Below are 23,778 nucleotides of genomic sequence, written 5' to 3' on the forward strand. Positions count from 1 at the left end.
CTTCCACCACCATCCCGCACCTGCACTGCTCCTTATAATAGCTGGCTCCCCATATTTTATTGTGCTCCTTCTATTTTCCTTGTCTAATGAAGATTAATGGACTATGGCTTTGTCACACACATGCAAAAACTGAGTCTCCTTAGTTGATAACACTCATAAATGTGCCAAAGACTAGCTTCTGTAAATGTCCTAAGAAAAGGACTTCTAACCATTTAAAGATAATGAAGACCTCGAGATCTCAGTTAAATATAGTCTAGAAAGATAAAATGAGCTAAAACTAATCTAAAGAAATCAAAGACTGCGTTTCTTGAGGATTTGCAAAAATGTACTGTCCTACGAGCAATATCTAGACAGTCTAACATTATGAATTTTAATGATATTTAGATGTTAACAGAAAGCAAAGAGCTCCATTTCAAAATGAAAAACAACAAGTTATGGATTTCTGCAAATTTTTGAGCAATAAGAATAGTATATGAGGGCAGAGGAAGAAAAGGGGAAGGAATTCACTTCTTAGATCCTTATGATAGCTTTACTTACAGGTTTTTTGTTTGTTTGTTTTTTAACAGTGCCTTTCTGTGGAGGCTCTTGTACAGAACCATTGATTGAAGATGGGAGAATTAGAGAGGAGAGATAAATACTAGTTGTCATGCCAGAAAAAGAAAACTGTAGGAAAGCCCACAGTGGGAAAGCCCACCAGGATCTGTCCTTGTGTTGCTCAACATCTCCATAAGCATCTGGAGGAGGACACGGATGGGATGGCCAAGGTGCGGTGATGGTGCTCAGTTACCTAGCTGTGGTAAAGGGATCATGAGCATGAGCATGTCATGAAGCACAACATTATAACACCAGGTAGCGAAATCGCAAAGAAAATTCAAGGCAGCAGAGAAGTAAATTACTGAGCCGGGGAGAAAAGCTACACCGGTAGCAACAGGCCCTGCACCGGCTGCTCGCACAGAGGGTATCAGCTCAGCTCCGCCCCAGGAGATGAACAAAAAGTCCAGGAAAAAGAAAAAAAGAAATGTCAGGAAACAGGAATTTCAGAAAAGAGGAATTTTCGGAAACAAATTTCAGAAAACAGCAGCTTTCGCCGCCAGGGCAGCGGCGCTGCCGCGCGGGGCCACAAGGTGGCGCCGCGACACCGGGCAGGGCAGGGGCCGGCGGCGGCTCCGCGCGCCGGAAAGGGGAAGGGGAAGGGGAAGGGGAAGGGAGAAGGAAAGAGAAAGGACGGCCCGGGAAGCGGGAAGCAGCGCCGGGGCCTCCCGCAGCAGCCCCGGTGGGTGCGGAGGCGGCGGCGCCCCCCTTCCCTCGCTCCCTCCCCATAACCGGGCTGGCGGGGCTGGCGGGAGTGCGGCGGCTCCCACGGGAACGCAAGCAGGGTTATTCCGCAGAAATCGGGGCTTTTCCTGGATTTCCCTGTGGCAAACCTAGGACTGCAGGTGGGCCGGGAAAGGCTTCCGTGTAATTTTAGGAGGGAAGGGACGCGGCGTGCCCGGAGGGCGGCGTGTGCGGCAGCCCTGGGCTTCGCGGCCTGCTGGGCCGCTTGTGGGCTTGGCAGGGCCGGGGCTGTTCGCCTTTTGCTTTCCTTTATTTCTGTCTCGTGTGTGAGATCTTGGGATGTTTGAGTGCTGCACCTCGTGCACTGGGAGGTCCATTTTGCCTCGGAAAGAAGAAAGCTACAGCCTGGAAGTTTTTTTTCCTATCCACGTCGCCGTTATTTATGACTAAACTGTGAAAGTCACATGCAACTAAGGCTCCCTGGGACTGCTAATAATGTTACAGCTTTTAGCATCTTACCCTTGACCTCTGGTTGTTGTCCAAATTGCTGTGGGTTTGTTTTGTGCATCCTGGGGAGGACTCTGTTTTTGGGAGCACCCTTACACAGCCTCAGGCTCTGCTATGGTAGAAATATGCCTTGAGTTAGCATGTAAGAGAACTGTCCTTCCTTGAACATAATTTTGTCATATATGTAATTTCTTCCTCTCCTGCTTGCAGGAAATACCACTGCTGGTGTGAGGACGTTGATGTGAAGCCGTCGTAGTGGTCAGTAGGTTTTCATAGTTCAGCTGACTCTCCTAGTTGGATGACAGCCAGCTATAACTGTATCCTAAGTGCTGATCAGATCCTGTGCTCACAGGCAATGCTGTAGATAGTGATAGCGATTTCTACTGTTATTTTCTTTCTTTTTTTTTTTTTTTTTTTTTTTTTTACTAGAGAATTATTTGTGCTGCCAGCTGCCTCTGCAGCCTCTTCACTCACATGCTTAAGTGCTTCTGCATGACTGGGGGCACTTTGGTATTAAAGGTAACATCATACACCAGCAGTGCACAGTATTGATCTGAAGTAGAGCATCAAAATACTCTTCACACTGTTGGTTTTCACCACTCCAGGTGTTAAACTTGCACTAACAGTAAGAATTAGAAGTGTAAAATGAAATAGCTGTTTGTGGGAAGACACGCACTATTGACATTGTTATATGACACATATTTTTTCCTGAACTCTTCACGTATGTATGTAGTAGAGCTTCAATATTTTGTGTATTTGACACATTGAAACATAGAGAGATGGTTAGTTTATATATTTGACACACAGAGAAGGCTGGTTAATTGGAGATACCTAACAAAAGGCATGGTATTTTTTTGAACTGGTTGGTAGTATAGTCAAATCTAGCAAAGCCTTAGGAGGAGGATGCTGAGTTCACAAGCATGATGAAGAGCATGGAGGGTGTCCTTTTGCACCTTGCTGTCATCAGTACCAGTACTGACAGCCTATTCCCTTAATAGGTGATGCTTTTAATCAGAATTTTTTTAAACATGTGGTTTCTCTATTCGCAGGTTCTGAGGAAGGGAGCTTTCTTTCCGATCAATTTAATCTCTGAAATGCAAATTGCTGTACTAAATACACCTTATTTTTGCAAAAGCTCTTTTATGAATGCTTTTAGTTTCTGCACCCCTTTTTCAGGTTCAGCCAGTTTTGTGCTTTGAATGATCTGTTGGCCCAAAATTCCACTGATTTGAATGAATGGAATAAAAATAGTATCCTAGAGCAGTACTACATCAAGTTTGGTCCTTCAGTGTCTTTATGCTTTATTTTTTTACATAAGTTTCTAAAAATACATTTCTGGAGATCCTGCTTTTAAGATAATGTGATGAGAATATCCTTTCCTTCCCTTTTGTTTCCCCTTGCAAGTGTTATAGTGATGCCCTTCTGCCAGAGGTACTGGTTTGGGTAGGAGGATTTTCACTTAAAATGGATATTCTGTTTCTCTCACTGCCTTATGTGCTATTACCCTCCATGCTTGCGTGCGAGTGATATGCTTGTCCCTTCTTAAAAAATCCTGATGACTGTGGGCACATTAGTCTTTTCCCATTCTATGACTAGTGATATTCTATGATTTTTTTTTAAAATACTTCTGTAGTTTCTGATAGATTCTTGCTCTAAATCTACCCTATCTTCTGCATATGAAGTGTCCACTCAGTCTATTCCCACTCATGAGAGGGGTGAGTTTGCCTTACACAGCAAAATTGGTGTTTAACATAGTGAGCTGTGAAATCTCTGGAGATCTTCCAAACCCACTTGGATGTCACCCTGTGCCACGTGCTCTAGGTGTCCCTGCTGGAGCAGAGGGGTTGGGCTAGGTGATCTCTAGAGGTCCCTTCCAACCTCAACCACTCTGTGATTCTGTGAAATGACAACCTCCCAGTGCCATGGGAGGCTGCATAAGCTCCAAGTATTCATGGATTCAGAGAAATGTCACATTTATGGAAAATAAGTCAGTTGCTAGCTTTTAAATGCCAAAGCAATTTGGACCTGATAAAGTATCTAAACAACTCCTTGTAGTAATCAGAGGAAATATGTCATAAATGTATTTTCTGTATGTTGTATTTTAGTAAGTGCCTATTACTGGCCTTTTCCAAAAACCGAGTTAGGAACATCTTTGGTCTGATAGAAGAATTCAGGTCACACAAAGGAGCAGAGATAAAAGCAGCAGCAAGAAGCTAAAGATGTGGTCAGCTTAGGTAGTGTTTTGGCATTTCTGATTCAAACATGGTTTCCTTCTTCAGAAACACTTTATATGAGGTTCTCTGCTGAATTTGTTGTGATTTCACCTTCCTTTAATTACATCCTGTCTTTTTATCTTAATATTATAGAAGAGGCTGATTAATGCTGTGCTCTCAGTCTTCTGAATGAGGTCAAAGCCTCCGTGTCACCAGTGGGTCCTTTCCATCTCTGACAGTAACCTCAAATACAGCCCTGTGTTCTGGACTCTGCTAGAGGGCCGTGCTCCTGTAGCATGAGTTAGATTACCAACAATAAAAAAAAGAAAAAGCATTTCATGGCTGTGTCTTACAGTATGACAGGCACTGTCTCAATTTCTTTTGAATCCAGTGGAATTGAATTGCATTGAAATAAGCATTCATTAGTGCTTCCTTCCTAGAGAGACGGTCATATTTTGTTGAAAGGCAGTGCATCCATTCTTAATCTCAGTGGAAAAATAATTTAGGCTAAAAAATTAAACATTAATTAAATTAATTAAAATTAACCTTATTATTAGTGATGAGCATAGACAAACAGATTTCTTATTTAAAATTGTAAATTTTGTCAGTAATTTTGTATGTTTGGTTGCTTCCATATTCTATTTGAAAAGATATAAATTATAGTAGTATATTTATCATATTGGTTGTCTGCTTCTTACCATATTTCCTATCTTGTATAGCGTCTTTTGGAAGAGTATTTCAGCAAAAAATAAAAATTAACTCATTCTTTCATTTAGTATCCCAGCTTGTAGATCTATTATGCTATGCTTTTTATTTCTAGTCATGTTTTGTACTTTATTTCTGAAAGTAAATTACTGAGTTTGGCAAGGCATTTTTTTATGTTTGGTCCAACTATTATAGTTGGATATTTGCCAAAACTTTTTCACTTTCCTCTGTTTCCCCTTCAGAGAGCATATGCATATGCTGTAGACGAAAGGAGTTTCAGACTTGGTCATCTACTACTCCAAAAACAATGAAAACAGTGTGTTTACGTTAGGCTCTGAACCTGATTTCTATCTGTGCTGAAGCTAGGTGCCATCTAGGTGAAACTAGAGTGATCATGAGCTTCTAATACACATAATTTCTCTGAAGTGGAAAATGAAAGAATCGGCTACCATGAGCTTAGATTTTCAAGTATGAGAAAAAGACTCTTGCAGTGACCTTTACACTGTCCAGGCGGGTATGTGGAAGAGACAGTACATATGCAAGCCATAAAAATGGAAACACAAGTTTTGGAGAGCTAACATGAGCTTTTCCTTTTTGTTCATTTCAAATGCCTTATTTCCTCCGAGTCTTTAACACATCTCTGGGTTACGTGTGCTGCAGGTCTCTGCAGTGTTTTCTGAGTGACCTTAGCTCTGTGTTTTATTCTGTAGGCAGGCCAGGGAGAACAAAATGAAATCGCACACTTTGGCTTCCTAATGCCCAGTTCTGCAACCTTCACTTGCATGAGGGTTCCTATTGACTCTGATGAGACTTCTTGCAGATAGGTTGGTGTGGCCATGGGTTTGTGCATGTGAGCTTGCTGTGGACTATGCAGAGAGCAATAGCTTGTCTTTTGGGGAGCTTCATGATTTGCATTTTCTTTGAATGTTACCCATTCTCATTCTCCTTGCCCTCACTACAGCTTAAGAGACAAAAAGTTGCTATTTAATTTACTACGCATCAGACAGAACACAGCTGTGGTGTATGTCACAGAATCACAGAAGGGCTGAGTTTGGAAGAGACCTCAAGAGATCATCTAGTCCAACCCCACTGCTCCAGCAGGGACACCCAGAGCACGTGGCACAGGGTGGCATCCAGGTGGGTTTGGAAGATCTCCAGAGAAGGAGATTCCACAGCCTCTCTGGGCACCTTGTTCTAGGGCTCTGTCACCCTCACAGTAAAGAAGTTCTTCCTCACGTGGAGATGGAACTTGTTCTGTTTTAATTTATACCCATTATCCCTTGTCCTGACAACTGGCCACCACCGAGAAGAGTTTGGCCCCATCCTCCTTACATTCTACCCTCAGCTATTGTATACATATTGTTCAGATCTCCTCTCAACCTTCTCCAGGCTAAACAGGCCCAGTGCACTTAGTCTTTCCTTGTTAAGATCATCTTTTAAGATCTAATCATCTTTGTTCCTTTATGCTGGACCCTTTCTAGAAGTTTCACATCCCCAGATGTCCTGACCCCATGTCCTGTGTTCATATGCAGCAAGGATAATTCATGTTATGCTGGGATAAATCCACAGTAGCTGTAAAAAAGAAAATGCTATATTGGGTATATTCCAGTTAAGCTAGAGGCAGCAGTTGACCATGTTTTAGTAGTATTTTCCTGCATTAGTAGTTTAGGGTAATTTAGTGCATTCAATTCCTGTTATTCTTCACCAGTGCCAAGTTCAAGTTATGAGTGACAACATGGGATGAATGTGGTCTTAATGTAATAAAATATTGCCAGGTAGGGAGGCAATTACTCCGAATGTTTCTAAATAGTTCGTGCTGGTAAATCACATTGAAAATAGTTATAATTGTGAGCCCTACCTAGTGATTATAGGTATCTTGTACACCCTGGGGTGTTTTTGTTTGTTTGTTTGTTTTCTAGTTGCCGCTGTTTCTTTCCCTTTTTCCTCATGTGTGGGAATATGATTACAGTCCAAAGTGGATTGCAGTGTGGGTAATCCTAGTGGCAGGATTGGGATGAGATGTCTGAAGAAAAAGGGAAATAAAGCAAAAGGAGGGAATTGTAAGCAAACAGAAGTGCATCGTAGGTTTAATCAGAAATCTTACTACTTTTGTATTGTCAAAATGGATTTAGACATTTTGCTGAAATTACTTCTTTTATGGATGTCTCTATGTACATGCTGCTAAAAAGAGAAAATAGTGTGCTTCATATAAGTCTATGATTCTATGCAATTAATTTGGAAAATAAAATTTGTAAAAGCTTAAGATGTGAGAGAAAGTGGGAAAGATAATGAAACAAAGTGTGTTCTTCAATCTCAGCATTTTAGACTACACTGTGGTAAAAGACTCCTTTTTAACTTTCATATTGTGGTGAGGAATTGCAAGGACTGAGATTATTAGTGAACTAATCAAAAGTCATAATTAAGGGACTTAGACTAGCTACAACAAGGAGGGATATTTAATAGCTATTGGCCATAGTATTCAAGATTATTAAAATGTTTTCATTATTCATGCCTATTTTTGTATATATTTTTATGAGTTAAAAAAATATGTATTTTCTTTCCTAGCTTACCTTGACCACCAGAACAAACTCTGAAAGAGATGGTAAGCAGTCTTTATGGGTGTCTCTATGTGATAAGCTAGTCCTATTCATAGGAAGTGCATATAAACACTTTTATTGATCTGACAATACAGACATGTGCAAATTATATATGAAAAAAGCTAAACTGAATTCAAAATAGAACTCAGATTACAACGCTATATGATTTGCCTCCCCTTGGGAGGACTCCAGAGTCATAACAGGAAAAATAACTGAGGAGGTTGATCATTTGCCTTTAGATTTATAGCTTTTGTTCACTTGAGGAAATCTCTCATTTCCATTTATTTCACAGCTGAAAAAGCACAGACACAGAACTAAGTTAGTCTTTAAGGTATTCCTTTTCTTTTTCCACCTCAACATGAAACATTTCTGTAACTTCTGTTTTTGAACAGATGGATTTTTAAAGGTGAAATGTAAAAGAGGTTTTCATGGCTCACTTTGAACAAAACAAAAAGGCCACGAAAAATATTTGGACGGGCACCGGCATCACAGTTCTGCCTCCATGAACTGGCTTTTTGTCTTCCTCTCCCTGAAATTAGCTACTGGAGCTCAGCAGCCAGGCACTTCAGCCAGCGGGATTCCAGCGTGTTCAGTAAAGTCATCAAGGCCCTTTTTAGAAACATTTAAAAAGAGCTGAAGATAACTTCTAGAAGAATGTGTTGTCCTTTTCAGAAATATATAGAATGTATGAGATCTCTGCTTTTGTCAGGCTGCGTGAACTGCTTTATTGTGTTCCATAACTGGATTTTTAAGTAGTGGAAAAAAATTAGCAAGATGTTCCAAAAGTAACCTGTGAATGTCAGATTGGACAAGAGGACATTCTCCTCTGACTGCTGAAGGATGAGCAGTCAGTCTGAAACTCTTGAGCAAAGCAAGAAAAATAAATAAGGAAAACATTGTACATCCTAGTTTTTAGGAGGTTGGATAATTAAGAATGGATGAATTCTTTGTGGAAAGTGGGTGATTTTATTGCACCAGTCATCTTGGGAATAAGTATTTTGAAATGAGCAGTCTTAGCAGGACGATTGGAGACTAAGGAGAATCAGCCCTACAAAGTCTTGCTTCCACGAACTGTTACTTTTCAGGAAAGATAATTTGGGTTTTTAATCACATGGCTGAACCCCAGAATCCTTCGCAGATAGGATGACATTTTTGATCAAGCTTTTTTAAACAATGTATTTTTAAAATGTTTTTTTCACCAAGAAACTTATTGGCTGGAGACCTTCTGTACCTAAAATCTCTTAGCAGTAACCTTCAAAAGAAACAATATTTATAGACCTCTTTGGGGATAATAGGCTCAATTTTGCAGAAAAAAAGGGGCAGTTGTTATGTAAACTCCAGCATTTGCGTTATTGTCTGAGAACCAGGAAGTGAAAACAAATGCAAGTAAATGAAATTAACCTCACATGGTATTACCAGTCTTGAATGGAAAGTATTTTGTAAGTTTATTTGATACTTCATTCTCCGAGAGATCATTCTTCTAAGGTTACAGAGTGGCGCCAGTTCAGATTGGGAAAACACATTTCAAGAAAGGTTGTTTTTTTTTTAATCTTGTATGTTCTTAAAAATATATAATAAAGGACTGTAAATGTCAGATTCATCTCAGAAAGTCTCAGCAAATCTTCACAGTTTGAGCATATGCCAAAGCATGGTTTAATTAAAATTCTTCTGATTTAAAAGTACAAGCATTCCATTTTGGCCTGAGAGAAGCTTTTTTCTCTGGGAATTAATATGCAAAAAAAGCTTCACTTGCCATCTATGTATGGCCCTAGTTTACTGTATGGCTTTCTTCAAGAGCTTCAGCATCTCTTCTTGAGAAGAGCATGAGGTAGGAGAGAAAATGGCCTGTAGGAAGGAGGGCTAAGGCTGAAAGGACTGGGCTTTAGCTTGCTAGGGAAATATGAACAGAGTAAAACTGTGCTGTTTCAGGTAAAGTAAGATGAGCTGGAGGACAGGGATGGTGTGTTTCATTTTGTCCCTGAATATCTCTTCCCATGTATAGTACTTTATCATTGGGACTTTATTGCTTTTTTCCATATCCTGGTTGCTGATGAATACAAAAGGGAGATTTGCAGGCAGCTCAGCCCTTGCCTAAATACAGTCTTGTTTTTGATCAGAGCCATGATGGATATATGAACTTGACTCGAGTGCAGTTTGACCTTTTCTGTGAAACTTATCTTGGCAGGCAGATGGAGGAAGTATGTTACGGGACAAAATTAATGCCGTTGTTTCATATGGAGGAATTTTAATCTCTTACGTTTTCTGTCTGTGGATGTGAAAAGCAGGTGTAGGTTGTAATTGCATACCCATAGATGTGACCCAGCTCTTGCGATTCCTGGTGAGCAGTGAAGGAACTGTGGAGTACATTGCACTGGCACTACAGTAGCAGGAACACTTGGGAACACCTCCTCTGTGTATTGCTGCTTTACTGGCAGTTCTTTGTTGGTAGCTGATGAGGAAAAAACAGTCTCTTGTAAGAGTAGTAAAATGTAATGCGCTTGTGCAGTATTAATCCTTAGTGTCATTCAGATATACATTGTTTATTGAAGAAGAATGACATGGTCAAAAGACAAACTTCGAACTTCATTTTACAGTGTTTCTTCCCTCAATTACTGTTTATTTTCTCTTTTTTTTTTCCCCTCCCGTTGCCCAGGAGGAAATGCCTCTGGAAGACGCTGAGCCATGGTACTTCCAGCGCGTGTATGCCAGATACTGGAAGCACTACGACATAGCCATGCGCTGGATGCGCAAGCACCAGAAAGCCTACAGCAAAGCCGTGGAGTCCTCGTGCCGCTTCCCGTGGCGGCCTCCGGCAGCGCCTCCGAGCAGCCGCTACTCCGACTGGGATGGCAACGACCGCGCGCGGCCGCGCGGCCGCTCCGCCGGCGGCACCCCGTGTGGCAGAGCTCCGTGCCCTGGTGGGGCACGTGGGGAGGATGCCGAGAGGGACTCGGCGACCGAGGAGGGCTCCGAGTCCGAAGAGGAGATAGAGTGTGACCTGAGTAACATGGAGATCACGGAGGAGCTTCGCGAGTTTTTCGCGCAGACAGAGAGGCACCGGGAAGAGCTGCGTAAGTCCCTGTTGGTCAGTTTATTTTGGGTGCCTGGTGGCCATCTCGCTGGGTGAGGGAAATCTGCAGTGTCCGGAGTTTTGGTGAACAATTCGAAGAAGTAGGGAGCACTGCAAGCAAGTAAGCCAGACAGGATGAACGGGGCAAAATTTGTGGGAGCGCTTAGGTCAGTACCGTTTGTTTGAAATAAAGTTCAGAAAACATTTGAAGGTTTTCATATGAGAGGGGAAAGATGATGACTGTAAAGAGGAGAAAACAATATTCATCTTCAGCTCTGAAGATTTGTCTATGGGTAGAATGTTCAACATTGCTCTTAGTTGCGCAGGTGGCTCCAGTATTTTAGTTCAGAATTCATTCTTCCAGGAGTCACTCGATGAGTCTTTGCCAATTCTTGCCTTCCTTCTCTAACTATCCTTTGGTTTATCTTACAAAGATTTGCTTAATTTAAAAACAGTTAAGCAGTATTTAATTAAGACAGTATTTAATCAGCCAGCTTTTCCATTAAAAGCATGTATACATATACTTGTATGTCAATATCCAAAATTAATTCATACCAAATTTTAAAGCTAGAGTTAAAGATGTAAGTTTGCTGAAGGACCTTTTAGTGGTATTCAGTCTAAAATACTGTCAAAACTACAGAATTTTAAAGTTTAAATCTACTTGCATAATATATCTCTGAAAAGGGAAGCCAGAGGTAGGACTTTACTACAACCCTAGGGTAAACCTCAATGTACTTTACAGTATGGATCAGCCATTTTATTTGTTGTTCTTTGACTAACCTGACAGCAAAATTGCAAGACCTTTCTCTTCTCCCCCAGCATCCCTTGGTCCTCTGTACTGTACCAAAGGTGTTTCTTTGTTTTGCATCTTGATCTGGACCCAAGTCGTTAAGCAGAGGACATTACACAAAAACTTGAGATTATTGTTTTTTTTTCTCGGGTCTTGATCCTCAGTTTTTGGTAATCTTCAGTTCTTTAAAATCTTAAATAAATTAAAGGATCATGTTGTACTTTATTAACAGTTTACTGCATATACAAGTGTTGCAGGAAATTTATCATCTGTTCTGAGGAAACAGCATGATGAAAATAACTTCCTGTGTAAGTCATGTAGGAAATACCCAGAATCACTGCTTAATGGAACTTGTAATGCATGCTGAAAGAGAGAAGAACTCTAAAAGCACAGAATAAAAGCAATGATTGGGAGGGAGGGTTAAAATGATGTTAAATTCTTCGATCATAGAGAATCTAGTGATCTGAAGTGCTCCAGTTTAACTTCACACTTCCTTCAGAATGACATACAGTTCTCTAGCTTGCAGAGGAGTGAGCTGGCACAAGTTAAGGAGCTCAGTGGTAGTGCCCAACGTGCAGCCCTTGCTGATCAGCACCGTTCTGCTTTTGCAGAATGAGTTTGCTGTTCTCTGTTGAAACGCTCCTTTGAAGAGGTGCAGGATGCTTTGAGATGCCGGGCTGCGTCCAGCAGTGCGGTCTTTGAACTCAGTCTTTGTGCTTAGTGCTGTTTGTAGGTGTGTTAGTGATTAAAGTGGTATGCTGGAAACTGGGAAATCTGAGCTCAGAGACTCTTTGTCATAAATAGCCTATGTAACAGTGGTATAGATATTTCATGTCTTCCTGGATTCTCACTTGCTGTTCTTGCTAAAAATATGATTTGATTGTTTGTGATGAGCAATTGGATCAAGAAGAGGCCTGTGACTGAGGGCAGAGAGATTTGACCCTTGTTCCTTCTGTCACGTAAGTCCTTGAAGCCTTTGGAATAATGAGGTCTCACCCCTGTGCCATTTAGTAGCCTAGTTCTGGGTAAGTGTAATTCCCTTCGCCTTAATGATCGTGTTGCAGATCTTGGGGCAAATCAAAGCAGACTCTGGCCTTTAGTTTCTGTGCTCCTCAGTTTCTTTGTAATTTCCTAGATAAAAGGAGGAGGAGAATAGCTGGCTGTAACTCTTTAAAGCAAGGAAAAGTAAACAGGTATGGTGCTCGATTTTAATTGAAATTAAAATTGTTGCAGAACTCTTAGGTGAAAGGTGCTATCTAAATGCTAATTTTGTGAGTAATTAAAAATACAGCATGGGCTTGTGCAGAGACTGTTTTGTTTCTTTTAATGGGAAGGAAAAAAAATAAAATACATTTCTAATTCTGTTGAAGTTTATCAGAAGAAATATTACAAGCAGCAGCAGGAGAAAAATAGTCATTTTTCTGACAGTGTGGAAATGTTGAGCTGTATGGAGACCCTGTTGATGGCAGTGCTTCTCTGCTTGTATAAGATAGTGTTACCCATTATCCTGGGTCTGTTTCTAAGCAAAATGAAATTTAGGGGTTCATTAAGCTGAGATCAATGACACTATCAAGTTATATCTTTCATAATGTGTTGAAGAAACATTGTAGCTTTTTTTCGTAGTCCTCAAGGAAATTGGAGATTATGCTGTTGCACACAAAACCCACAGTTGCTTAATAGTTTCTCTCTGACCTTTTACTTTCAATCCTTAACTATGAGTCAAGTTACCCCCCACTGTACAAGCAGATCTGTAAAGGAACACGGGCACTCTGTTCCTGACCCAGCAGGGCCAGAAATGTAGCATCTATCTCTGAAAGAGACACTTGTAGTGTTGAGATACGAGCTTAAGTTTTCCCGAAACTAAGAGAAAAGATTTGGGCATATCAGAGAGGAAAACACAATAGCCACCTTGATAAACAGAGCAAGTGCAAGCCAGCTGTTGAGAGGGCTGGAAGGGAGTGAAGTTTGCTTCTTCTGACATAGGTAAAGGGCTCCAGGTGGAGTCCAGTTCAGGGCTCCAACCTCTGAACTCTGCGCCTTGCTGCGCATTTGGGAGCGAACACCCAGTTTGCTCTTGTTTTAAAATGAAAGCTATGTGAGAGTTTGCTCTAGTTGACAACTTAACGAAGGTGTGCAGGGAAGAAATAGCAACGGGCCAAAAAGAAAGCGGAATTTAATGTAAGGAAGAGTACTGATAGAGAGGGTAGAGTGATTTATCTTTGCAGGATGACTGCCATTAGTCTGGTGATTTTGAAGCCTTGCAAAACTAGGAAATACTACACAGCCTTCGTGCAGCTTATTTTGGGCATATGGGAGTCTTAATTGACCACGTTAGATATGGTTGGTTCCCCTTCCACAATCCATATAAAAAGGTAATGAAATGGACTGAAATGAATCCTAGTTCATGTCCAGTGCACACTCCTATTGCCTCATGTAGCATCTGCTAGAGGTAACTGACACCAGCAGAGAGGATCTTACAAAGTGGCAGTGTGGAAGGCTTAAGCAGGGCAACGGTGGAGCCAGCGAAGGTGGCTGTGGCTGGATGGTTGAATACCAGTATTAACATTATTGCAAAGAGGAGAGTCTGAAAGTGAAGAAATCTGTCATGTCAGGCTGACAGAAGAAGAAAACTTCATTTCATTTTTCTGTAACTACCATAAACTTTAAGAACCGGCGGATTTCTAAGATATATGTGCTAAATTTTGTTTTCGTAATGAGCATTTGCACTGACTCGCTGACTCGTACGGTAAAGCCTCTGAAACTGGCAAACTCTGTGTGATTTAGCACTTCATCAGAGAGAGCTTGTCGCAAACTGGTTTTTTTTGGTCTTTGAATTCAGGTCAAGTTCTTCCTAGTTTTTAAATTATGTCACATGTTGCAGTCCAAGTTACATGTTTATGGAATGCAGCAAACTAACTCTGTGAGCAGAATTTTACGAGCAGAATTTTACTGTATGAACTGTATCAAACACATTAATGCACAACAAACCTATCTCATGCTCTGAGTATCCTGCAGGCAAAGCCATTCAGTTTAAATCCCTTACAGGCAGTATAATTTCTTTTCTGCAGTAGGTTATAAAAATTCTTCAGCTATTTCTTCACACGCAACCGAAGCAATTTCAATATTTTATCCTGTTTTTCTGCTGTTGTCAGGATAGCCGCCTTTGGTAACTGGTGAGCCTAATAAACTTTGTTTCTTGTGGATGTTTTTAGTTGTGTTTTAAAGTCTTCTACAGGTGGGTGAAAAGTGTGGAGTCATTTTTCTGCATTGTCGCACCTGTCAGACCTAGCTAGAGCATTTTAATTCCCCAAGTGTCATGGATATAAAGGACAGAATATAGCAAGTAGCTTTATATTTGCAAGCAGCTTTTAAAAGTTAAAAGGACACATATTTATTGCATTTTTAAGTTTAGCCTTTGAAATACATAGCTTGGCTTTATGTTGTTTTACTTTTTATTTATTTCTTTCGTTACGTACATGCATTTTAATAAATGAATAATATAATTGCATTAATGCAGCATTACAAGTGCACAGAGAACCATTCCGCAGCAGTCACCAGGCAATGAGATAGTGTCCTTTAGTTTAGAAACAACAACAAGTGAAGGAAGCTGCAGTCACGCCAGTTCATTACTGAAGGATAATGGCCTATCACTTGTTAATGCCATGACTAAATCTTACTTTAAATGCTCTGTTTGTGTTATGAACACATACCCCCCTGCTTTTCCCAAAATAATATTGCCTAAGCTTAAAGTTTTCAAACCAGATGGAAAACTGCCTAAAACAAAATGAAAGGGAATGGTGAATGAAGAGGTTTTCCCCAAATCTGCAACTTGTAGTAGTTTTCCCATCAGGTTTCTTTTCTGTTTCTCTGAAAGATGACTGTTGCCTGTGCCTGTTCCGTGAAGTGAGGGTAATGGAATTTTCCATGTTTCTAATTTACTTGGGTAGCACCAAATCCATTAATCTCTTAATTTTATTTTTCCTTAAAGCCTTCATGATGCTAATTGGAAAATACTGACTACTCTACAGGTCGTTTGCCATCATGGTGTTTTTCCATCAGTTTTGGTAAATTCTTCTGCCTGTTTTTCCTCTGCCTGTTCCACCAGACTCCAGTTCAGATTCTTACTTTTGGCCGCCAGCATCTCCTTCACTTCTGCTGTACCAATGTCTGCTTGGCTTTCAAAGCTTTGCCAGCCCTGTTTCATGTAGGCATTTTTTTTCTCTGAGTTGCTGAAGCTTCTGAGAAATGCCTGTGACACAGGGTTTCTCAGCAATGTGTACAGATGCTTAAGGGATGACTTCGAGATATGCTCTTTCGTAAACTGAAGCAGATATGTGGAAACCTCTCCCTTTGTACCATATCCCTGCTCTTGAGGACTGAACATTTTATTGGGCTTCTCTGTAAAGTTTCAGAAGGTAAATGATGTTTTCTGTAGCAGTAGAATCTTCTCGAGTGTGTACACTGTGTCCAATGTAGAGGTAGTGTTATTTGGTACTAGAGATCAATAGCAGAAAAATTGTTTTCCTGAGAGAGAAACAAGGAAAATGCCACAATCTTCACTAGGTTTATAATGGGGAGGGGCAAAAAAATCTTTGCAATAATACAGATTCTGAATTGCATTCAGAAAGCAACAGTTGGCCATAATTTTGTATCCGTTTCATAAAGGATAAAGTTTTTATTGTGCTAAAAGTATCAGTTCGGGAACACTGGCTTTCCTGGAGGAATTTATAGTCAAGAAAGCGTCCTTGAATCTCATACTTGAAATGGAGCTTTCTGCTTGCATAGAAGCCCACGAGCAGGCGTGGAGCGTGGGCACTGTGTTAAGGATTGCTCGCCTCAGGTGGTTTGTTGAGGCATTTGGCTTGTTCACGTGTGTAAAGGATTTTGCCTACCTCATCTGGAATAAGCAACAAGCTTGAGGACAAGAGTGCAGTCTGAGAAGAGTTGTTAATCCCAGCCTTGTGCTTAACAGCTGTTATCTCCATGGCCAGCAGACATGCTTTTGACAATATATTTACTGGGCAAGTATGGAATTTGAACTACCCGTTCTCCCAGAGAGCTTCCATCCCCAAGTTAGTCGTGAGCCAGTAAGTTATGAATCAGCGAGAGCGGTTGGGTAATCTCGTAAGTCAGTGCTGTGGTAAAATTCCTTCTGACTGGAACTGCCTCTTGAGGATACGCAGATAAGACACGTAGGCTGGGGCAGATACTGCCCCAGCAGCTGCCCCATTCCTTTACCAGCCATGGGCCACGTCTGTCTTCAAGAGCTCTTTCTGGATATTTGGTGATCTCAGAAGGGTGCTCTGGAGCCATGTCAGTGGCTTGCTGTTGTGTGGGTTGTCACTTTTACAGCTCTGATGGATTAGCTATTGGGACTTGCTCCTTACAGATAAAATGCAGGAAGTAATTCAGGGAATGTGGAAGAACTTCTTTGCTGTGAGGGTAACAGAGCCCTGGAACAGGCTGCCCAGAGAGGCTGTGGAGTCTCCTTCTCTGGAGATCTTCAAACCCCACGTGGATGCCACCCTGTGCCATGTGCTCTAGGTGACCCTGCTGGAGCAGGGGAGTTGGACTAGTTGATCTCTGGAGGTTCTTTCCAACCTCAACCCTTCTGTGATGCTGTGAAATCAGTTTTAGGCCAGACAAGCGGTGTGCGATGCCCACCACGTGTCCATGCGGGCTCCGAGGCCCAAGCACACCGCTGTGACCTACCAGGGCTTTGCAGAGCTTTGCCAGGAACCTCTAAGCAGATCCCAGGGGCCATGTGTGGAAAAGAAATCCCTCCCCAGTCTTGTTGTAAGAGCAAAAATAGCTCTGAGAGGGCTGTTACAGAGGGCTGCCTCTCATGGGCCCAGCTTAGTGGGGCTGGGGGCGCAGGCCCTGCTTTTACTGAGTTTACCGGTAGGTTTCCGAAGGCCAGTCTGCCTGCTTGCTTATTCCATCAGCACCTGCATCTGCTCTGAGCGGCTCCCCTAGTTTTCTCTTCATTCTTTGTCCTTGCAGGGGAGCCTGTGAAAGCGGCTGCAGCTGCCCTGGAAGCGAGCGGGTGAGCCCATGCTGGGAGGCACAGCTCTGCAGAAAGGGCGATGAAAGCTGCTCCGGGCCAGGCGCTGCTCTCGGGCAGTCTGCCTTCACAGCTAGAGCGCTCTGCTGTTGCCTCCCAACTCTGTTGATTGCTGGTTCCACCTAGGTGCCATGTGCAGTGTTTCTGGATCCCTGAATGGCTTCATTTTAGGAGAAAGCTCTGACTCAGCTCTGCACTGATGGCTCTGAATTCATACCTCGTCAGCATGATACTCTCCACCCTGTAAGCGCACAGTGACAGTCCAAGGGATTCTCCATGGGAGAAAAGTATCTCAACTATTTAACATTTGAAATTTTTATTTTATTTTTTTATAAGCCTCTCTCAAGAGTCGCTTGAAGACTCATAAGTTACCCCTGCTAATTTTAATAGGGTGTTATTAATGGCAAAACTTCAGAGACACCCTGTGCTTTCAGTGCTTGATGGTCTTGCCAGAAACTTCCAGGGGGAATTCTTGCCCATTGTCACAGTGGAATTGTTGGAGCTCCGGAGGCAGAAAGTTCAGAGACTCTGCCTGTGTCTTTTTGAAACTTGCTTCCTCACGTGCCCAAAATCAACCATGAAACATAACAGGGGCTGTTCAGCTACCTGTCTTGGGCTAGGGTGACCTTTACAGCCTGCTGTCATGACCTGGGCACGTGTCATGTGGCACTGGGACCACAAAAGCTTTCAGCATGGGTGGAGTTTAAAAGATATCCAAAAGAACAACTTCACTCTCCCAGCCACCCCTTCAAAGTAAAGGGGAGGAAGCTATTCACACCTAAAGAAAGACATTCCTCACACCTCAGCATGTGAGGGGATGTTGTCACCCTGTCTCTGACAGTGGCTGGGTTAAGCGCCTGAGCCACCTTGTGAGGAAACGTCCTGTTAATCCCATTGTGCCTTTACCCTAGGAGTTTGTGCCCAGGGTTGCTTCAGGGATTTGGACCTATAGGATGGGGATAGTAGTCTTTCCCTGCCTCTCAGGAATAAACCAGATGAAGTACTCAGTACCAGTTCTTCATCGGTGGTATAGTTGATATTTGCCCCCCCAGTACTGAAACCTCTTTACCCACTGTCAGAGTTTTCCCTGATATTTTCGAGGAAATGCATCTCATTTGTCAAAACACCATTCCGCGGTCCACTGAAATTGTGCCAGCAGTGTAAAATAAAGAATAAATCTGAAATGGATATTTGTATTGAAATTAGGTTCTTACTGAGGTAAATAGCATGGGGATTACACTATTGATTGTTATTGTTCACATTTGACTAGATGAGAACCTCCTTAGATTTAATTTCATTTGCAATGTATGGTGGTTGTTGCTCTAAAAACCGTCCGTGTGTTCGCACAGGCATTGGGGAAGCTTTGCCAAGGCACGTGGGTCTCCCTCAAGGCTTCGGGCCTTGACTTTGGTATGGCTGCTCATGGATACTAACAAGCCATCCTGCTGCCCTCTTGCTTGGGACAAGACTTGCAGATCACAGTTCTTTCCAGGAGGTTTGCAATTTCTGAAGCAGTTGCTGAGCAGGACTAAAGCAAAGGTACTGGAATACTTGCTTTAAATTCTTTAGTTGTCATTACTTAGGGATTTTTGGCCCGTGGCAAGGTGGAAATGAGGCAGAGAAACCCTGGAAAACTCTAGACTACAAGATTGCATTGAGTGTGTCATATTAGTGGAGGAGGTGTTGAGGTGCTTGAACAGCATCTCCTCAGCTTTGATGGAGTGCAGGAGAAGCATCTGCCTCTTCCTGATCTTCCCATTTCTCAGTGGTTAAAATGGTGATCTGTAGTTATCTGTATGGCCTGATTTGACTTGGCATCATCTCATAACCTCTGCTCTGAACAGGCTTTTGCCCTGGGTGGACTTTTGTTCAGATGGTTCTTCTTGCGTATAGTCTTCTCTTCATCGAGGCGCTTTCACTTGCTTCCTGTGTGAATCACCCCGTTGAAATTGCTGAGGGCAGACGTGGAGCTCACGCTTGCTAAGATGTGTTGGTAGAAATTTTAATGCCAGCTCCCTTTTAAAAGCAGGTTGTGCCTCAATTTACACAGCGCCCTCTTGAATTACTTCCAGCATCACAAGTGCAATAGAGGCACTTCTGGGATTTTTCTTGGCATATTTTCTGTTTTGCTATTGTGTTTTTAGTCCTAAGTGTAGCAATTAAACTTGAACGTTTACGTAGCTCTATTTAATTTACTAAGATGCTAAAGTGATGCTAGGTGAAAGCGTCCAGAACAGAACCGAGGGTTTAAATCGCTGTTTGGTTTATGCGCTTCCTAGTATTGCTCTCCAGTGATGGCTTGAAAGTACCAATTTGTCAATCAATATTGATGCCTGTAAGTGATAATATTTAGCAAAGGGAAATAAGCAAAGGTTAGAAAGAAACTGGACGTAGCCTTTTCTTTTGCAAGCTGTGATACACCTTGCTGGTTTCTTTAGCTTGACCTTCTATCCAGATGCCCCTAAAAAGTGCTGCCCACTATGGTTATACCTTAACTTAAAATACATGTCTTCAAATAAAGCAAATAGAATTCAGCAGTGTGGCCTGTGGCTGGAATCAGGAAAGGAATTTCCCTATAAAGAGAATTTTGATCTAGAAAGCTGATGCAAGCTAAATCTTTTCTTTTTTCTCCTCCTTTCTTCTTCCTCTCCCTAGCACTCTATACATCATGGAGCACATTCTTCCAAGTGCATGTACTTAATTTCTATTCAGAGCACATGTGAGAGCTGTCTTGGTGGGGAAACTCCGTGTTTTTTCATTGCTTTTGTTCTTTTTTAAGGAAGAGTTCAAACATAGAAGTGTTTTCTTTGAGAAGCTGAAATGTGTTCAGCCCTCTCCGCCTGTGTGGTGTGTGTATGTATGTGTGTATACAGATGCAGTTATATATAGATTTAAGTAATCCTTCTGTTTACCCTGGCGCTGGTGGCTTTGTCTGGCCTCAGCCTTGTTGCCATCAGTGACAGATTGGAGGTGTTTGGGGGAAGGGAGCTCAGTCAGCTGGGCTCTGTCTAATCTTACTGCACTGGGCTTGATCCTTGCTCGAGGCAGCTGCTATAATTGCTCAGGAGCAGACAGCAACTTGCTGGCTTTTTAATTCTGTCACATGGATAAACGTCGCGGCAGCGTCTGTGTTTTGTCACGTGGACGCTGGGGTCTGTGTGGTGTAAGTGATGCAGAACCGCAGCTCGTCTGTGTGTTTTGTATCTTCCACAGAGCTGCCAGAGACATGTGCGTGTGTGTATCTGAGGATGGGTTGTGCTTAGAACACTGCAATTTCTACCGTTTTTACAGTTGGACTCGAGGATCTTGAAGGCCTTTTTGGTAGTGATTCTGTGATTCTACAGCGGGCTTTCACTTGAGGTTCCACCAAGCAAGGTGGTTTCCTCATAGTTCTGACTGTCTTAGTTAATTTTGTTGTTGGGGATTAGAAGATCCATTCTTAAGGGTTTCATTGAGGTAGGGAATAGAAAGAAATAAAATAAGGGCTATTTATTTAGGTGGACGGTAACCAGTGTAGTCTATTGCTAGTAGAAACAACGCAACCCTTCCAGCCTGTGTTTACATCTGGGATCTTTGGCAGTTTGTTTTGGAGACAGCAAGACAACTCTTGTGCGTTCTTAATCCTATTTGTAAAACAGAAATTAGCTGCCTTAATCTCCTCTTCACTGTGTACCTTTCTGCAAGTTATTTAACCCGTAGTTTTCAAAACAGTGTGTGATAATTAATCCTTCCAAGGCCTCTGTCAGGTCAGAAGGTAATTAAACTCATTTTACGGGTTCATTAGCACGAGGTATGATATAGATAAGTAACTTAAGATTAGTATGGACCATTTGCTTCCCAATCTGGAAGTGGAGCACTTCGACTCTTAACTCTGTTTCCTGGCTTTCTAGTCACTCTGATTTCTGTGTTAACATTTAGACACTTGCTGGCTTGGTAAGTTATTCACCCTTGTTCCTACAGAGCTTTACTCTTTAAAAATTATTGAAAATGTCCATGGCAATGAAAGAGGGGATATCTGACCCAATTCACTGGTCTGGAAAAAAAAATCTGTTTTCTGCCTGCTCTGACAGCAACTGCCGCTTTCTTAAGGAGGATCCTTTCTTTCCTTAGCCGATTTCCTTAGCCGAGGGGCAGTCTAATCCAAGCAGCAAGGCTGCTCCCCCTAAAGTGAGAAGGAGCACCCGGAAGAAGCGGCGGGTGATCGTCGTGGGTGACTCCACGCTGCAGGGCACAGAGGCACCGATATGTAGACCGGACCCCTCATCCAGAGAGGTGTGCTGCTTGCCTGGGGCCAAAATAAAGGATATCACAGAAAGACTCCCAAGAATAGTTCAGGAGTCGGACTATTATCCTCTACTATTGATTCATGTGGGTGCTAATGATGCCATGGGGAAAATGAGGGACGTCAAGCAAGACTTCAGAGCCCTAGGGATGGCCATCAAAGGTACAGGTGCCCAGGTGGTGTTCTCCTCCATTCTGCCAAAGAGGGGAATGGACTCAAGGAGGAGAAGGCGAATATGGCAGCTAAACAACTGGCTGCGCCGCTGGACCTGGCAACAGGGTTTCGGCTTCTACGACCATGGGTCTCTGTTTGATGACCAACAGCTAGTGGGGAACGATGGTACTCATCTTAGCAAGAGGGGCACACGTCTCCTTGCAAAAAGGCTGGCCAACCTGGTTAGGAGGGCTTTAAACTAGGCAAGAAGGGGGAAGGGGAGTGGCACACTGACGCGGCAAGCGGTACCGCACAGCCCAGGTCAGATGGCGGCCAGCGGGAGTATGGTAGTGGGGAAGTGAGGATAGGAAATGATCACGGAGGGTCCTCTTTCACCCCTCCTGGGAAACCTGTGGCCTCTGTTGCTTCCCTGAAATGCCTGTATACCAATGCGCGAAGCATGGGGAATAAGCAGGATGAACTGGAGATCTGTGTGCGGTCCCAGCGTCATGATCTCATCGGAATCACAGAGACGTGGTGGGATAGCTCGCACGACTGGAGCGCTGCCATGGAAGGCTATGTGCTCTTTAGGAAGGACAGGCTGGGAAGGCGAGGTGGTGGAGTTGCTCTTTATGTGAGAGAGCAACTGGAATGCATGGAGCTCAACCTGGGAGTCGAGGATGAGCGAGTTGAGAGCTTGTGGGTAAGGATTAGAGGGCAGGCTAATGTGGGAGACACTGTGGTGGGTGTCTGCTACCGGCCACCTGACCAGGACGAGGAGGTTGATGAGGCCTTCTATAGGCAGCTGGATGTTGCCTCACGGTCACAGGCCCTGGTTCTCATGGGGGACTTCAACTACCCCGACATCAACTGGGAGGACAACACAGCCAGGCATAAGCAGTCCTGGAGGTTCCTGCAGAGCGTCGACGATAACTTTTTGACGCAGGTTGTGGAGGAGCCGACGAGGAGAGGTGGGCTACTGGACCTCGTGCTATCAAATAGGGAGGGCCTAGTAGGAGATGTTAAGGTGGGGGGTAGCCTCGGCTGCAGTGACCATGAGTTGGTGGAGTTCAGGATTCAACAAGGAGGAGGCAGGGCTGTAAGTAGCCTTGCGACGATGGACTTCAGGAGGGCCAACTTTAGCCTCTTCAGAGACCTCCTCGGTAGAATCCCATGGGCTAGTGCTCTAGAAGGCAGGGGGGCCCAAGAGAGCTGGTTAGTTTTCAAGCGGCACTTCCTCCACGCCCAGCAGCAGTGCATCCCTGTGTGTAGGAAGGGAGGCAGAGGGGGCAGGCGACCTGCGTGGATGAGCCGGGAGCTTGTGGCAATGCTCAAGCAGAAGGCAGCGGTATACAGAATGTGGAAAAAAGGACAGGCCCCCTGGGAGAAATACAGGAACGTAGTCAGGGAGTGCAGAGATGCGACAAGGAAAGCTAAGGCACGTCTGGAAGGCAAGCTGGCAAGGGACGTTAAAAATAACAAAAAAAAATTCTTCAAATACATTAACAGCAAAAGGAAGATCAGGGAGAACGTGGGTCCGCTGGAGGACGGGATGGGCACCTTGGTTACAAATAACACAGAAAAAGCAGAGTTGCTCAATGCCTTCTTTGCTTCGGTGTTTACCAAGGGCAGCCCTTTAGAGCCCCAGGCCCTAGAGGCAAGAGAAGAAGCGGGTGGAGAGGAAGACTTGCCCTGGGTAGAGGAAGATTGGGTCAGAGAGCACCTAAGGAACCTCGATACCCACAAATCCATGGGCCCTGATGGGATGCACCCCAGAGTGCTGCGGGAGCTGGCAGATGCCATAGCTAAGCCGCTCTCCATCATCTTTGAAAGATCCTGGAGAACGGGGGAGGTGCCGGAAGACTGGAAGAAGGCCAATGTCACGCCAGTCTTCAAAAAAGGCAAGAAGGAGGACCCAGGCAACTACAGGCCAGTCAGCCTCACCTCCGTTCCCGGAAAAGTGATGGAACGGCTCATACTGGCCGTTGTCTCCAGGCACATGGAGGACAAGAAGGTGCTCAAGAGTAGTCAGCATGGATTCACCAAGGGAAAATCTTGCCTGACTAACCTGATAGCCTTCTATGATGAAATGACCGGCTGGATAGACGAGGGGAGAGCGGTG

General features: G+C 43.3%; 1 protein-coding gene across 2 annotated transcripts in view; it reads left to right on the forward strand.

Annotated features, from left to right (window-relative positions):
* Positions 1 to 1,258: 1,258 nt before the first annotated feature.
* GEMIN8 (gem nuclear organelle associated protein 8) overlaps positions 1,259 to 23,778 on the forward strand; it is a 30,468-nt gene continuing 7,948 nt past the window's right edge. The window contains exons 1-4 of one of the 2 annotated variants that reach the window (XM_088520217.1): positions 1,259 to 1,273; positions 1,993 to 2,044; positions 7,266 to 7,302; positions 9,951 to 10,368. In XM_088520217.1, coding sequence (XP_088376343.1) covers positions 7,300 to 7,302; positions 9,951 to 10,368 — 421 coding nt within the window. In that variant the 5' untranslated portion in view covers positions 1,259 to 1,273; positions 1,993 to 2,044; positions 7,266 to 7,299. Of the gene's footprint in view, positions 1,274 to 1,992; positions 2,045 to 7,265; positions 7,303 to 9,950; positions 10,369 to 23,778 lie in introns of those variants that run through there. The other variant, XM_010221281.2, reaches the window with a different exon arrangement.

The sequence above is a fragment of the Tinamus guttatus genome, unplaced genomic scaffold, assembly GCF_059628265.1.
Source record: "Tinamus guttatus ecotype Peru unplaced genomic scaffold, ASM5962826v1 Tinamus_guttatus_pri_ptg000083l, whole genome shotgun sequence".
Taxonomy (NCBI): Eukaryota; Metazoa; Chordata; class Aves; order Tinamiformes; family Tinamidae; genus Tinamus; species Tinamus guttatus.